Source organism: Ceratotherium simum, chromosome 22 (assembly GCF_057802395.1).
Source record: "Ceratotherium simum simum isolate JZ-2026a chromosome 22, ASM5780239v1, whole genome shotgun sequence".
Lineage (NCBI taxonomy): Eukaryota > Metazoa > Chordata > Mammalia > Perissodactyla > Rhinocerotidae > Ceratotherium > Ceratotherium simum.
The window spans coordinates 33480884-33496561 of record NC_141921.1 but is presented as its reverse complement, the minus strand read 5'-3'; the positions used below and the strand labels follow the sequence as shown (position 1 = coordinate 33496561).

Genomic DNA, 15678 nt, shown 5'->3' with positions numbered 1-15678 from the left:
GATTCCAGGATTAGGACATGGACATCTTTGGGGGCAATTATTCTGCCTATCCCAGAAGATAACAGCAGACCAGCACTGGCAGGGCCCTCGGAGTTCATCCTGTGCTGACACCTCCTTTTAGAGAGGAAAACTGAGGCTCAGAGAGGTCCCCAAGTGGCTGCCCAAGGTGACACAGTGGGTCCTTGCAGAGCCGGTCTCCAACAGCCTGGCCGGGCGTCCCAGCCGCTGTCCGTGACTCTGCTCCACATGGCTTTCTCGTGGAAAGACTTGCAACTTTCCAAAGCCCTGTCTGCCACCCGTGTGCTCTTCTGATCCTCCCGCCCTCCTGCAGAGCGGGCACACAGCAGCTCAGTCTCTAGAACTGGCATGAGCAGGGACTCACCTACTTCTTTCGCTGGGGGCTGAGAGGATCAGAGAGAAATGGGCCAAAAGAGCCCCCGGTGAGGCCCGTGCCTGGGAAACGAAGAGAGAGGGAGAGGGCAGTCCTCTCCCAGGCCGAGCCCTTCACGCTCACCGTCCTCTTTGATCCTCCCAAGCCTTCTGCAGGGAAGGCACTGCCGGCCTCGAGTGTCGGTGAAGATCAGGTTTGGCTGCAGGTAACGGGGAAGATAACAGAGAGCCGCTGCCACGGTGATGCTGTTGAACAATCAACCACAAAACCGAAAGCAGGAAGCACTTACCTAGCTCAGGAGGTGCCGGGTCGGCTGGACGGGCTTGGCGGGGAGCATTCATGTTGCGCTCCGTCTGCCCCGGTCACTCGGCAGCTCTTGGGCTTCGGTGCCTGTTTGGGGCTGACTGCCGTCCGCTGGTCAGGGGTGGCCCAGGGTGGGGCAATTGGGCAACAACTCTGCTCCGTGTGTCTCGGCTTCCGGCAGGCTGGCCTGGGCGTGTTCTCGTGGCAACTACAGGGAACCAAGGCAGCCGGCAGATACATGCATGCAAGGGCTTTTTCAAGCCTCTGCTTATATCCCACTGGCCAGAGCAAGTCACATGGCCAAGCCCAGGGTCAGAGAGAGAAGGGGCTAAACAATTCTAGGGCAAATGGTGTAGATACAGGGAGGTGATTAATACAACCAGTCTACTATAGTGGCTTAGACAAAATGGAGGTTTATTTTTCTTATGTGTAAAGTATGTCAGAAGATAGGAGTTGGGGGAACTCCATGGAATCATCAGAGATCCAGGCGTCTCAGCGCACAGCTTCTTGTCCTTATGGGCCAAAATGGCTGCAAGAGCTCCAGCTATCACATCCGTGTCCCAGGCAACAGGATGGAAGAAGGCAAGTGAGAAGGGTAGGGCCCCTCCCTTTTAAGGAGACTTCCTAGAAGTCCCCCACAATACTTCAGGTTATATCTCATTGGCGAGCATATTGTCACGTGGCCACTTCTAGCTGCCAGGGAGTTTGGGAAATGTCATCTTTTATTTGGGAACAATGTGCCTAGCTAAAAACCAGGATCTTGTTAATTTGAGAAAGAAAGGATATTTGGTAGGCAGTGAGCAGTGTCTGCCACATCCCATTTTACAGGCCAGGGCTCAGGGAGAGGTAACTTGCCTGAGGTCACACAGTCACCTGGACGGGACAGAGCTGGGATCTGAACCCTGAAGCCTGCCTCTTCTCCCCTCCACCACCACCACCAGCACCACCTCCACCACCACCCATCACCACCACCACTATCACCACCATCACAACCACCAGCACCATCACCATCACCACCACCACCATCACCACCCATCACCACCAGCACCACCAGCACCACCAGCACCATCACCAGCACCACCAGTACCATCACCATCACCACCACCGCCACCATCACCATCATCACTACTGCCACCAACACCACCATCACCATCACTACAACCACCATCACCACCATCACCATCATCACCATTACCCATCACCACCGCCACCACCACCACCATCACCGTCACCATCACCACCACCACCACCTCCATTCACGGCCCTTTGCTGAGCGCCTGGCTACTCATGAAGCTGTTTGAGAGTCTGAGCGGCCCAAACAGCTGTGACATCCCCTGATCCCATCTTCTGGGCCAAATCTCTTTTTTTTTTTTTTTTTTTTTGCTGCAAAAAGCTTTATTGTTTCTGTTTGGTCCACGGCTTGGGAGAGGGCTCCAGGGTGGTTAAAAAGCTACCTAGTGGCTGCAGGGAGAGGCTCAGGCGGAAGCTCTGACTACCAGGGGGCTGCTGACTACCGAGGGGCCTCTCAAAGGCTGCTGGACTCCGGAGGCTCCTAGTCATGTTTGTAGGCCAAGTCTTATGCTGAGCCCTTCACGTGCTGCTCTGCATTTAACCTCCCAACATCCCTGCCATTGTCCCCATTCTACAGAGGAAAAACTGAGGCAGGGAGTGGGGAGGTAGGTTGCCTGGGCTCGAGGCTCTGGCTCTCTGCACCTTGCTGGTCCAGGTGCTGGGGGAGGACTGGGTCCCACCGGCGGCCACAGGGAAAATCGGGGTGGTCCAGCAGCCCCCGAGGGAGTGGGCGACTGGGTGTCTCCACAGCACAAGCCCAGGGCCTGGCCTCGGCCCACTGGAATCCTGCTGTGGACGGGGCACGGGGAGCAAACCCCAGCCCGGGCTTCAGAGTCAGGCAGGCCTGGGTCCTGATGCCCTGCCACCTGCGAGCTGAGCACCCTGGACAGGAGACCTGATCCGACTCCCACTTCCCTCCTCTGTCAGATAGCAGCGAGGACCCCTGCCCCCTCGAGCGTGTGCACGCAGTAGGGCTGCGGAATCCACGCGGAGTCGAGGGGAGAAGGAAGGAGCGGGTGACCAGCCAACTGCTGCCTAGAGAGGAACTTTCTCAGGTTCAAGAAAAAAATCATCACATCCCCTGGACCCGGTTTTGTTTGGTTTTGTTTTTTTCCCAAAATATGTTCCACAGATCACCAGTTCCAAAAGACATTAATAACTATGATGTGAAAAAAGCGTTCTGAGGCCAAATGAGACTGAGGCTGCTGGGTTAAACCAGGGTACCTGGGCTTCTCCCCTGCAGGACTTCTCAGAGCCTTGAAGAAGGGGCTGGCTGTGCAGTGTGGGTCTCACAAGCAGGGGTCTAGGACTCTGTGCTTCTCAACCTTGCTTGGCCACAGGACACCTTTTCTTCATAGAAAGGTGTCACCCTCGCACCAGTTCTTGGCTCTTCCTTCTTCTGTCCCACACCGCACTCTGAGAGTCTTGGTCCAATCAGAAAGAAACAAAGACCCGTTTTCTGGAAGAGTTTTATCTGCGGAAAGTCTGTTGTGAGAGTTATGATCGGGTCACCTGGAATTGCAGCCAGATCATCGAGAGTTAAATGCATTGTTACAGGTTTAAGAGACAAATGCTGAAAAGGGCTATCCCATCAGCCAGAAATTCTAGGAGACCTGCTGCGGGTAAAGGTTCCTCTACAGACCTGGAGAACACGAGCACGATAACCAGCAGTTGTTGTAGGCTGGCTGGTCGGCAAGAGGCCCCACGTCACAAGAGGCATCGGGTCAGATCCCAGGTGGACATGGGGTCTGAGGAAGAGGGAGTTGTTAGTGACTGTCATACAAGCCAGCTGCCTTCTCCTGGCTACTTCCTGAGGCCATTGCTCCAGGGTCCAGCCCCCGCGGTCAGTGGACTCTGCCAGGTTCCTGAAGGGGCTAGAAAAAGTGAGAGCCTGCCTTCCTTCCCCCCTTCCTTCCTTCTTTCCTCCAGTGAATATCCACCAAGTGCCTACTCTGAGCCACACACTGTTCCAGCACTAGGGATAAAGGATTGAATAAGAGAGACAAGGTCCCTGCCCTCAGAGAGTGATAGGGCTATAAAGAAAAGAGGGCGTGGGGTGGTGAGTGACTGGAGGGGGTGGTGGTCAGGGAGGGCCTCTCTGAGGAGGTGGCCGTTTAGCCGAGACCTGAATGAAGAGGAGGAGCTGGCCATGGAAGCCCTGGGGGAAGAGGTTTCCAGGCAGAAACACCGTGAGGCCCTGAGAAAGGACCAACCTCGGTGTGATTGGGAACAGAAAGGCGGCCAGCGTGGGTGGCGCTTGGGAGCGAGGGGGCGAGTGGAGGGAGGTGGCCTTGCAGCCTGTGGAGCGTCTGGGTCTTATTCCTGGTGCAGCGGGGAGCCACGGAGGGCTGTCCGCGGGAGTGAAGATGTCAGGGAGGCAGCGGGGTCGGCAAGTCTGGGGCTTGGGGGCGGCTCCCAGGCTGCCCAGTGCCCGGCGACTTCTCCCCACTCCCTCTAAGCCCGTGGGGTCTTCTGACTGGTGGGAGGATGAAGGCAGAGTGGAGGGGTCTCCTGGCTTCCTTCCTGTCAAAGGATGCTGTTCCAGAGGGCCCTCAGAGACCACCTCGTTCAACCCCTGCGTGCCCTCAGGGGGAAACAGGGGCACTCACAGGGAAGACTCCTTCCCCAGTCTCAGCTCATGAAGGGACTGGCCGCTCCCCGGGGGCTCCCTGGGGGCAGCGGGGCCCCTGACCACCTGCTCCAGCCAAGCAGGCCCCGCCTGGCCGGCCTCCCCCTCCCCTCTCGGCCACAAGCCTCTTTTGTGCCTGCTCCCTGGGGCTCCATCTCCTCGCAGGGGTCACGGGGCACTGCTGACCCCGTCCCTGCCGGCGTGCCCGGCTGGTAATTGAAAATACCAGGATTCCCTGAAGACCGACTTTCAGGGAAACCTGACACCCCAGGGTGGGCGGCGGGCGGCAGGAGCGATGGGAGAAGATCCAGCTGTTCCCTTTCCTCCGCCGTTAATCCCCCGGATTCCAGGAGAAAGGCCAGCCCTGCTTTGCCCCCACCGGCCCGCCTTGATCATCTTCCCAGCAAATGCCGCCTCCTTGCCACGCCCGGGGTTACGGGGCTTATGGGATCAGAGCCCGGTTAGCTGCTGTAACCCAAGCCTGCCAGCTAAGCCCACCAAGCCCAGACCCCCAGGGCCGTGTGGACCTGCCTCCACCAACAGCTGAGCTCCCGGAGCTGGGTGGGCAGGGCGGGTAGGGGCTGAGGTGAGTCAGCTGAGCCGGGTGGAGTGAGCTTTGCAGCCACAGGATGGGAGCTGGACCAGGGTGTCCTCAGAGGCCCTTGGAGGTCCACTGGTTTCCAGACCTCCGTGGTCAGCCTGCCTCAGCCGCAGCCAGAGGAGGGGAAAGGATGTGTTGGACCTGGGCCAGCCTGGGTTCAAAACCCAGCTCTTGCCTGCTAACTGTGTGACTTTGGGCAAGTTACTCTTCATACCTCAGTGCCTCCATTGCTCATCTGTAAAATGGGTGTAATAATAACACCAGCCTCCAAGGGTTGATATGAGATTAAGTGAGTTAACTGATGTAAAGCATTTGGAAAAGTGCCTGGCACAGAGTGAACAAGGGAGTGTTAGCTGTTAGCTGTGGGGCCTTCCCTTTTTTTAATTTGCTGGGCGTCACTGGGTATACAGGGGTTGTCAAGATGACAAGTCTGTGTTTTAATTGAGGAGCAGGTTGCCACCCCTACTGCAGTCCTTCTGTGGCTCCCCAGTACCTTCAGGGCAGGGCAAGCTCCTAGGGGGCAGGAGCTCCGGCCCCCACCTGCCTCGGCAGCCTCATCCCTGCGCCTCTTTTGGAACCACTTGTACCACTGCTTCAAGACTCTGTGAGCCTGAGGGCCCCGGGGGAATCGTTTGGCTTGGGCAGATGAGAGGGGCGGTCTCGGGCAGGAGCCAGGCTGTGAGACGCTGCATGGTGGGTGGAAAATATACCAGACCAGGACTCAGCTGGTCTGGGCTCTAGTCCCAGCCCTACCTCTACCTGCCAGGTGACCTTGGGCAAGTCACTTCCTTCTCTGGCCCTGAATCCATGACTCCTCAGAGTGTGGTCCACAGGCCGGCAGCATCAGCATCAGCTGGGAGCTTGTTAGAACTGCAGATCTCAGGCCCCACCCAGACCTGTTGATTCAGAATCTCTGGGGGGTGGCGCCCAGCAGCATGAGTTTTAACAAAGTCTCCTGGTTATCTCCTTATGCCCCTCAAGTCTGAAAAGTGCAGTGATCTATAGGGACACATTCTGCCATTTGTCTTCATTGGGAGGTGAAATCACAGGGAAAGATGTGAGGGAAGCAGCACTGCCCCTTCCCGGGCGGCCTGGATGACCTTGGCCGAGTCCTGAAATGGGGGCTTGGACCTGAAGCTCCAGCCTGGAGTGGGCACTCACTGGGCTGGAACAAACATGCCTTCTCCCGTGAGACCGGAGCCCCTGGAAGGCAGGGACCCTGCGAGGTTCCTCTCTTGGGCCCCAGCACCCGGCATCATGCTGGCATCGTAGCAACTCTGAATTGAAATTTTTTTTTTCCAGCTTTATTGAGATATTGGCAAATAACATATGTAAGGTTAAGGTCTACAGCGTGATGTTTTGATACACGTACATATTGCAAAACGGTTATAACAATAAGGTTAGTTAACACCTCCATCCCCTCATAAGTACTGTTTCTTGTGTGTGATGATAACATTTAAGATCTACTCTCTGAACAACTTTCAAGTATATGGTACAGTATCGTTAATTATAGTCACCTTGCTGAACATTAGATCCCCAGAACTTGTTCATCCTATAGCTGGGAGTTTCTACCCTCTGACCAGCATCTCCCCATTTCCCCCACCCCCAGCCCCTGGCACTTAATTCTCGTTGTTAAGAATTGAAAGATTCTTAATAATATCTCCCTCCTGCTGCTGCCAGGCACCGCGATCAAACCTTTACGTGCATTTCTTCTTTTATACTCATGGCATCCTTGCCAGGTAAGGGTCCCCATTTGACAGGTGTGGAAGCTGAGGCTCAGAGAGGTTAAGAGAACTTGCTCAAGGGCACAACATTAGAGAGTGGAAGAGTGGGGAGTTGCAGGCAGGTCTGCCTGATTCTGCCCTCTGGGCTCCCAGCCACTAGGCTAGACTGCCGTCCACTGTCTTGCTACGGACCCTGGAGCAGGTTACTGAACAGCTCCAAGCCTCAGTTTCCCTGTCTGTAGACTGGGATGTTAATAGCCCCAGCTCACGGGGCAGTTGTGAGAATTGTGTTACGCCTGTGTTAACAGATGCAGAGAGCCTGGAGCCGTGCTTGGCACAGATCAGGGCTCAATAGGGGCAGGTTAGTGGCTTTGTCACGGTCATCGTTGTTGTCATCTTGTTATGCACATACACATGACTTCGTGGAGCGTGAGAACCGTGGCTTCCTGCTGCCAGGCACCTGGTGAGACTGTGTTGCTTTGTCCCACCACTTACTACCTGTGAGCCTCGGGGAAGGCACTTTACCCCAATTCTCAGCTTCCCCATCTGCAGAATGGTCCCAAGGATGTCTGCCTCACCGGTTGTGCGTAAGAAATGGGTTAATGCATATCAAGGACATAGGACGGTGCCCAGCATGTACGAGGTGCTCCATGAACAGTGGTTAGTTATAGTCACCCGCCTTTGGACTGGGTCCTCTCGAGACCCTGAGAGGGAACTGGGAAGATGGAGTCTCCCTGTTTGACTATGCAGGAAACTGCAGGGAGCTGGGTCCCTGCTCCTCCCAAGAGGCTGCTGCCCTGGCAGGGCAAGGAGCCGGGCTGAGGGCCAGGCAGCCCTCCCTCAGGGTGCAGAGGAGCAGGGGCTCGTCAGGGACGCCTGGACCAGGGTCCAGGTCCTTCTTGCAGGGTCACCACCCGTCTAGGGTGTCTTAGGCCAATTTTCCATGACTCCTTGGAGTGCTGGAGTGAAGCCCGGACCTACTCAGGCCCATGCTGTTCCCTGGGCTGACCCAGCTCCAGGCCTAGGGCTGCGCAGGAAGGGCAGGCAGGGGGTGTTTGAGCTGCAAGATCTCAGAGATCTTCCAGCCAGGCCCATGGTGCAGAGGAGGAAGCCACGTCCAGAGAGGGCATCAGCTTGCCTAAGATCACACAGCCAGTGAGCAGCAGGCCAGAGAGCAGAGCCTGGGTCTTCTGACCAACAGACTGTTCCCTCCACCCTGGGGACGAAGGGACAGGAACAGGTGAGTCCTCGCCAAGCTTCAAGCCCCCCTGAGCTCCTGTGGGTCCCTGGTCCATGCCCATGTCCATATGGCAAAGCCCATGTGAAGCAGGATTTGGTGGGGAGAAGGGTCGGCCTTAGCCTTTGGCACCCCTGTGCTGGCTGAGACGGGACACCTGCTTGTCACAGACCTGCCCAGGGGCCAAGAGAGACTGCAGGAGATGCTCCCTTCATGCTGGTGAGTCCTCAGCCCCTCCTGGGACCATGAAAACCTTGGCCCAGAGAGGCGAGGGGGCTCCCCGAGTCACGCCGTAGGAAGGGACCAAGTTTCAAGTCCACCCCTGACTGATGAGACCAACTCGTGGAACCATCACTGCCCTGGAGAGCAGCAGACCTGGGTTCAAGTTCCAGCTCCTCCCCACTGTCGGGCTGTGTGATCTCAGGAAGCCCCCTGCCCCTCTGAGCCTCGGTGTCTTCACCTGTCAGTGGAGCTGATACTGCCCCCTCACTGACAGTCAGCTCAGGAAACACATGTGTAAAGGGCCCAGGGCCGTGGCTGACACATAGTAGGTGCTTTGCGCAGATTTGTTCCATTTGAGAAGAAGGCAAAAAACACAGGCCGGGGTGCATTATGAAATCGAATCACAGAAAGGGCTCCATGCCATGAACTCGCTGTGTGATCTTGGGCAGCTCACAACCCCTCTCTGGTCCTCAGTTTCTGCATCTGTAAAATGAGGGAATGGGACTAAATTATTTCTAAGAGTCCTTCTAGCACTAAACACAGCCTCCCCTGACTTCTTGTCTCCATCTCACCACCCTCCATGAGGGCTCTAGCAATGGGGGCCGGGGGGGAGGGATTGATTGATTTTATTGAAGTGAAATTCACATAATGTACAGTTACCCATTTTAACATGTAAATTCAGTGGCATTTCGTACATTCACACTGTTGTGCAATTACAACCTCTATCTAGTGCCGAAACATTTTCATCACCCCGGAAGAAAACCCCATACCCGACATTCTCCGGTCCCCCTCCCCACGCCCCGGCAACCACCAATCTGCTTACTGTCTCCATCGATGTGCTTATTCTGACTATCCCGTATAAATGGGACCATACAGTAGGTGACCTTTTGTGTCCGTCCTTCACTTAGCATATTTTTGAGGTCCATCCACATTGTAGCGTACGTCAGTCAGTTCTTCATTCTTTTTTATGGCTAAATAATATTCTATTGTATGTGTATACACAATTCGTTTATCCATTCATCTGCTGATGGACCGTTGGTTGTTCCCATGTTCTGGCTGTTGTGAATAGTGTGGCTATAAACATTCGTGTACAAGGATTTGTTTGAGTACCTGTTTTCAGTTCTTTGGGGCATATAATTAGCAGTAGAATTGCTGGGTCATACGGCATTCATGTTTAACTTTTTAAGGAAGCACCAAACTGTTTTCCATAGTCACTGTGGAGTTATTTTTATATATTTTTGGGGGGTAGGAGTGTGTTTTATTCACTGCTGAATCCCCCGGCACATAGTAGGCACTCAGGGCAAATTTGTTGAAGGAATGAATGAATCTCCCACCTTCTCTGCTTCCCTCTCCCAGAGCCCCATCACCATGGCTAGGGTCTGTATGTGCCCTGGTCCAGGACACTGCAAGCTCCTAGAGAAAATGAACGACATGTCACGCAGCCCCCTCGGAGCCAGGCCGGAGAAGGAGCCCAGTGCATCTCTCTTGACTCGAGGTGGCCTGAGCTTCCCCAGGGATGGCCGGAGCTGTCAGTGTCAGTAACCTGCAGGTGTCCCGTGAGAACACCTATGGCCCTGCAGGAGTCCCTCCGCACCCTGTTGGCTTCCCAGGCTGGCTGTGTGGCCTGGGCCAGATGCCTTGCCCTCTCTGGTCCCACAGCTCTCTGTCTGGGCACCTCTGAGGTTGGGCCAGAAGCTGCACCCTCTCATGCCCGCCCCGACCCCTGACCTCTGACCTCTCTTCCAGCTCCGTCAGCCGTGTCCATCATGCACCAGGTGAGCCGCACTGTGGACAGCATCACCCTGTCGTGGTCCCAGCCCGACCAGCCCAACGGCGTCATCCTGGACTATGAGCTGCAGTACTATGAGAAGGTACTTGTGCTCCCGGGCACTCTCCCCGCCCCTACCTCCCTGAGGGCCCCCTCCCAGGCTGGGTCCCGGGCCTCCACCATCCTGCAAGACGAGATGGGCTGGTGGAGCAGAAAGAACCCTGGCCTCGGGGTCAGGCTGCCTGGCTCGCTTTCCGGCTCCGCTCCTCCCTGGCTGTGAGACCTCAGGCAGGTGTCTTGACCTCTCTGAGCCTTGCTTTTCTGGTCTGGGGGATCAGACCAGCAATCAATAAAATGCAGTGGTCACAGCCCTTTCCCTACCAAGACCCCCTTCGTCTTGACTTCAGTGGGTCTGATGTTCTGAAAAAACAGGTTTTCCAAAAAGCTGCATTTATTGAGTAATAATTACTTATTCTTGCATTCCAAAGCAGAGATTTGAAACTCCTCAGAGAGCTTCTGTGCAGGGTGAGATAGCGGAGCTTCCTCCCCGCGTGGCTCTGATTCCAGCTACAACACTTGTTTTTGTCTGCCTGGGTGCCCTTTGTGTGGGGAGACAGTGATTTCTCTTTGAGCTTTTAAATCAGACCTTTATTCCTGCGTTCAGGGACCTCTAGGACCCAGGGGCCCAGGGTTGGAAGCCACTGGTGTAGCAGAAGGAGCACTGGAGTGGGAGTCAGGAAACCCAGCTCCATCCATAACCAGCTGTGTAACCTTGGCAGGCACCTTTCTCTCTGTGTCTCAGTTTCCTCCTGTGTCATCAGGTGGGAGTGAGAGCAGCTCTTTCGCATGGGGACCGTGGGGGTTACGGGGAAAAGGCAGGAACTGTGCCCTGCACAGGGCCCGGCCCTCAGACACCTCCCGCCTCTGCCCTGCCTGCTGTGCGGTGGATGAGGGCTCCCCAGTGTAAGGCCAGGTGAGCTCGGCTCACCTGAATGTGGGGCCTGCACAGAACAGGGGCCGGGGGTGGACAGAGAAACTGGACATCAGGGGCCCGGGAAACTCTCTCTTTTGACTGATGACTTTTATTACCTGCTCCCTGAGACACCAAACAGCCACAGAGGCTGCAAAGGCTCCTGGGAAAGGTGTCACAGGGCTCCCATTCAGACTAAAGTGTAAATGACTATAGGAGGTGCTTTAGTTGAGCAAAATAGAAGGACAAGCTGTCTCTAATGACTGAGAAGAAGAGACGTGGAGACAGTTCCAGCCAGCCCTGCTGGAGCCCCGCCTTCCGAGGCCCAGCCCGGACCTTCCACCCTATTAACTGCTGGATCAGCCAACTCTGGGGGGTCTTGGGCTCGTCAAACACCCATCCAGCCCCCCCCAGCTGGTTTATGGTTGTTTGCCCCCTTGCTCATCCCCTCCTCTAGGCAGCACATTCCAAGAGGCCAGGGACCACATCTGTCCTGTTCACCACCCTCTCCTTGGCGCCCTGGGCCTGGCACCAAGGAGACACTTGATAAATGTTGGTTGAATGAATAAGGGAATGAATCCCTTCCCATGGCCTCTTCCTCGAGGGTGGAGGCCTTGCCTTATCTCTGCTGTGTCCCCAGCCTGGCACACAGTAGGCGCTCAAGCGGTGTTGTTGCATGACCTGAGCTGGGAATGATGTAAGGGAAGCAGTTCCACCCCTCGCTGGGCCCCAGAGGACCCTGAAGGAGCCGGGCACGGACATCCCCAAGGGCCGGACCAGCTGCCCACAGGCCTGCAGGAGCCAGCATTTCCACACCTTCTGGCGGCGACAGCTTAGAACTCAGAATTCAAAAAGGAAAAAAAAACCTAATTAAGAAGCTTTATCATTAAATGAAACTGAAAGTGTTTGTCCCCAAAGACAGGAGCGGAAATGAGGAATCCCAGTGCGGTGCTGCCTACGACCCATTTCCTACCGAGACGGGAGGGGCTGGGGAGGCTGACGGAGGTGTGAATGGGGGCAGCTCTGCCCTACTTTCTGCCGCTGCCCAGGCCCCCGCCGGGGGTGGCAGGACCAGCAGGCAGCTTCCATCTGCTCACATGTCGTGAGCGCTCACTGTGTGCTAAGCACATCACCTCCTTCATCCCATCCATCCTTACAGCAGTGCTGTTCACCCCATTGGACAGGAGGGGAAACTGAGGCACAGAGCAGTTTGCGTAACTTGTCCGAGAGTACCCAGCCGCTAAGGGGCAGAGCAAGGATTTGGACCTGCGCTCTCGCTCTTCTCCTGGCTCTCCCACCTCCCGGTTTTCTCCCAGGGATGCTTCTGGGATGACCATTAGGAGGTAGACAGGACCTGCCTCCGATGGAGGGTTTTAGGCACAAATGGTGAGAGGGGGGCAGGCCTGAGGTACAACTGTGAGGAGACGTGGCCCCACTTCTGTCAGCCCCTCCTCCAGGCTTGGGGTGCAGAGAGAGGCAGCTTGGCGCCTGCCAACGGGAGATGGACACTGGTTCATTCAACAGTCACTGTCACTAACTCTGGGCTGGGCCCTGAGCTGGGTGCCGGGAATACTGAGGATAACCAGACAGGCCCAGAGGCCTTGGGAACTCCACGGTCCAGGGAAAAAGACAGGTTCAGAGACAGATAGCCATTCGACAAGATGGGATACAAGCCACAGAAGGGCCAGCAAAGACCCCATGGGGTCACCAACGAGGGGCCCTATAATCCTGGCATGGGTGAGAGGAAGCCTTCATTCGGGTGACATTTGAGCTAAGCCTTGAAAGATGCTGGTTCACCAGACAGACAAGTGATGAGAGCCGGTGACAAGAACAACATGTGTAAAGGCCCTGGGGCGGGAATGTGCTGGCTGCATTCAGGGAACAAAGAAGGCATGTGTGGCAGGAGCAACATGAACAAGGGAGAGATCAGAAGGGGAGGAGTTTGGAGAGGGAGGCAGGGCCAGGTTTGGTGGGCCCTCCAGGCCTTTGGAGTCTGGATTCAATTTAAAGTACGATAGGAAGCCCTCAGAAGGTTCTGGAATGATGTGATCTGACTCAGATTACTTTTTAAAGATTCCTGTAGCTTGCTACGTGGAGAATAGTCTGCAAAGGGGTCCCAGAGACACAGGTAGACCCTGTACAGGGCTATCATGGGACACGGAGTGAGAAATGAGGGTGGCAGCAGAGAGGGTGAGAAGCTGACAGATTCAGACAACATTTTGAAGCTCGGGGGACCGGGGAAGTGTGAAGGATGCCTCCCGGGGATGGTGGTGCCTTTTCCTGGGGCAGATGTGGGTGTGTGATTTGCAGGTGTAGGTGTGGTGCTCGCCGGGGGTGGGGAAGTGTAACCGAGAACAGACAGGAGAGTGTGCAGAGGAAAAACTGAGGTGGAAGGAGAGAATCCGGAGAATGGCAAGATTCGAGGAGAGAAAGAAAAAGGAGTTGATGACAGTGTCGGAGGAGATGCCAGCAGAGGGGTAGGAGCAGTTTCTGTCCCTGACTTCTCAGGCAAGGCTGTGACATCCCAGCCGCCGCCTCTACCTTCCTGAGTCAGCCCCGCCAACGGGGAGGGACAGCCAGGCTGGGGTGGTGGGATTTATTTCTGACCAGTCTACAGCCAGCTCTGACCTAATGCTGCGGAATCCTCCTGGTGCCTGCGATTGATTTCTCTAATGAATGCCCCAGATCTTCCCAGGTAGGGAAGTTAGATGCTGCGGCCCCACCCCCACCGTCTTCCCCACTCCTCCTTCCTTCTTTAGAAAGGGCTCTTTGGGAGCGGGCTCTCGTGTGGCCTCTCCCCAGCTCCACTGAGATTCCCCAACCTGCCCGGAGCGAGGAGCTGACAGCCACTTTGCTGGAAGGCTCCTGGATGCCCCTGACGCATGGTGTTAGCCGGACCAGGGCTGGCCGTCTCCGTCAGTTCTGGCGTCCCCGGGAGAGGTGGCCTCCTTTGGCAGCCGCCCCAAGGCACACAAGTTCATGCTCCCTTCGGCTCCCCAAGAGCTCAAGGAGAGGTGTCATCTGTGAAGCCATCTACGGCAGATGGGCCCTTGTAGACCACATCGATTTATGTGTTTATTCAACAGAAATGTCTACTTGGCAGAAACGAAGGGGAAGGACATTCCAGGCGGAGGGAGCAAAGGCTGGGGGAGGAGGGGTGAACTCTGAAAGTCCAGGCTGCACTCGGGTGGTTGCCCCGTGTACGTGGAGCAGCGTCTACATGGAGAGGGTTGTGCCCTCAATCATTCACTTTTGCATTCCTTCACCCGTTTAATGAACGCTGGGAAGGCTTGCTCTATCCTGGTGTCGATGACAACGATGATGGTGACAGCCAACATTAAGTCCTGACGTGTTAGAGACTAGGCTAACGCTGTGCCATTTTTTCCTGTTGAATCTCCACAACCAGCCTTTGTGGTCCATATGGTGTGTTCCCACTTTAGAGATGAGAAAACCAAGGCTGAGGGGGCTTAAGAAATGCACCCGGTACCTCATTGCCCCTTATTCTGGGTGAAGACTCAGACTAAGGACTAGTGGACTTCATACCGAGTTTCTTCCCGGAATCTCTTGGTGCTTCATCCTTATTCAGATGACGGAACTTCAGAGACGGGAGAGGGAGGGAACTGATGGCTCCAGAGCATCCCCAGTGTGCCAGGCACCGCCTGATCAGATTTTATCTTCACAGCCACCTTGAGAGGTTGGCGTTTACTGTTCCATTTTCTGGAATAGAAAACGGGCTCAGGGAACCGAAGGGTCTTTCCCAAGGTCACAATGCAAGTAAGTAGAAGAACTGGCGTTTAAAATGACTTCCGGTGCCCTGCTCTGTCCTGTGCCTGGCTTAGGGAAGGAGTCCACTCAGGTTGGTGCCTCATTCTCCCGAGGCACCTATGCCACCGGCAGTTAGCTCCCATCTCCCCGGCATAATCAGGAACTTAAAACTTCCAGCCTCTCTAAGGGAGCACCCGCCCGGTCCAGCATGGATTCCCTTGTCGAGCCTGAGCAGATCCCGTGTTGGACGGCAGCACCTAGTGGCCAATCCTGGTACTGCATCATCCCGGGTTGGTAGATTTTGAACATAGCTCAATGTTCATTCATTCGTGATGTCAGTAGTTAGAGAGCACATACTGTGTGCCAAGTCTGGGGTCCTAGATGAGCAAGATAAGGTCCCTGCCCCAGGGATCCCACAGTCCTTGGGGAAGACACATGTATATCAGAACAATAGGTGGGAGAAGAGACAATGGACCTGTGATCTCTGGCTGGGGCATCGGGGAAGTCTCCCCAGCCATGGGGGTACTTGTGCTGAGTCTTGAATGATGAATGGGGAACTGCAAGGCAAATGAGGAAAGGGTATTTCAGACAGGGGCAAGAGCACGTGCAAAGACCAGAGTGTCCAGGGAAGGTTGGGTTGCCAAATAAAATATAGGATACCAAGTTACATTTGAATTATTTTTAATAAATTTTGTTTGTCTCAAAGATTGCATTGGACATACTTATACTAAAAAATTATTCATTGTTTATCGAAAATTCACATTTAACTGAGCATCCTGTATTTTTATTTGCTAAATCTGGCAGCCCCACCAGTAAAGGGGAAGCAGTTGGATATTGCTGGAGCCTAGAGGGCACTGGGGATGTGGCAGGAGAGAGGGGCAAAGGGCAAAGGGTGGGTCGTGAAGGGTCTGGAATGTCAGGTTAAGGAGTGTGGCCTTCACCCTGTGGGCGTTGGGGAAGGCCTCTGTGGGCAAGCCCCCGTGCGTGGTACAGGGGA

At 55.3% G+C, this 15678-nt stretch overlaps 1 protein-coding gene across 4 annotated transcripts in view; it reads left to right on the top strand.

Moving 5' to 3' along the window:
* Window positions 1-15678, top strand: part of EPHB2 (EPH receptor B2) — a 183722-nt gene that overhangs the window by 149402 nt on the left and 18642 nt on the right. For 3 of the 4 annotated variants that reach the window (XM_087446595.1, XM_087446594.1, XM_087446593.1), the window contains exon 6: window positions 9925-10049. In XM_087446595.1, the coding sequence (XP_087302721.1) occupies window positions 9925-10049 (125 nt within the window). Of the gene's footprint in view, window positions 1-9924; window positions 10056-15678 lie in introns of all 4 variants that reach the window. The other variant, XM_087446596.1, reaches the window with a different exon arrangement.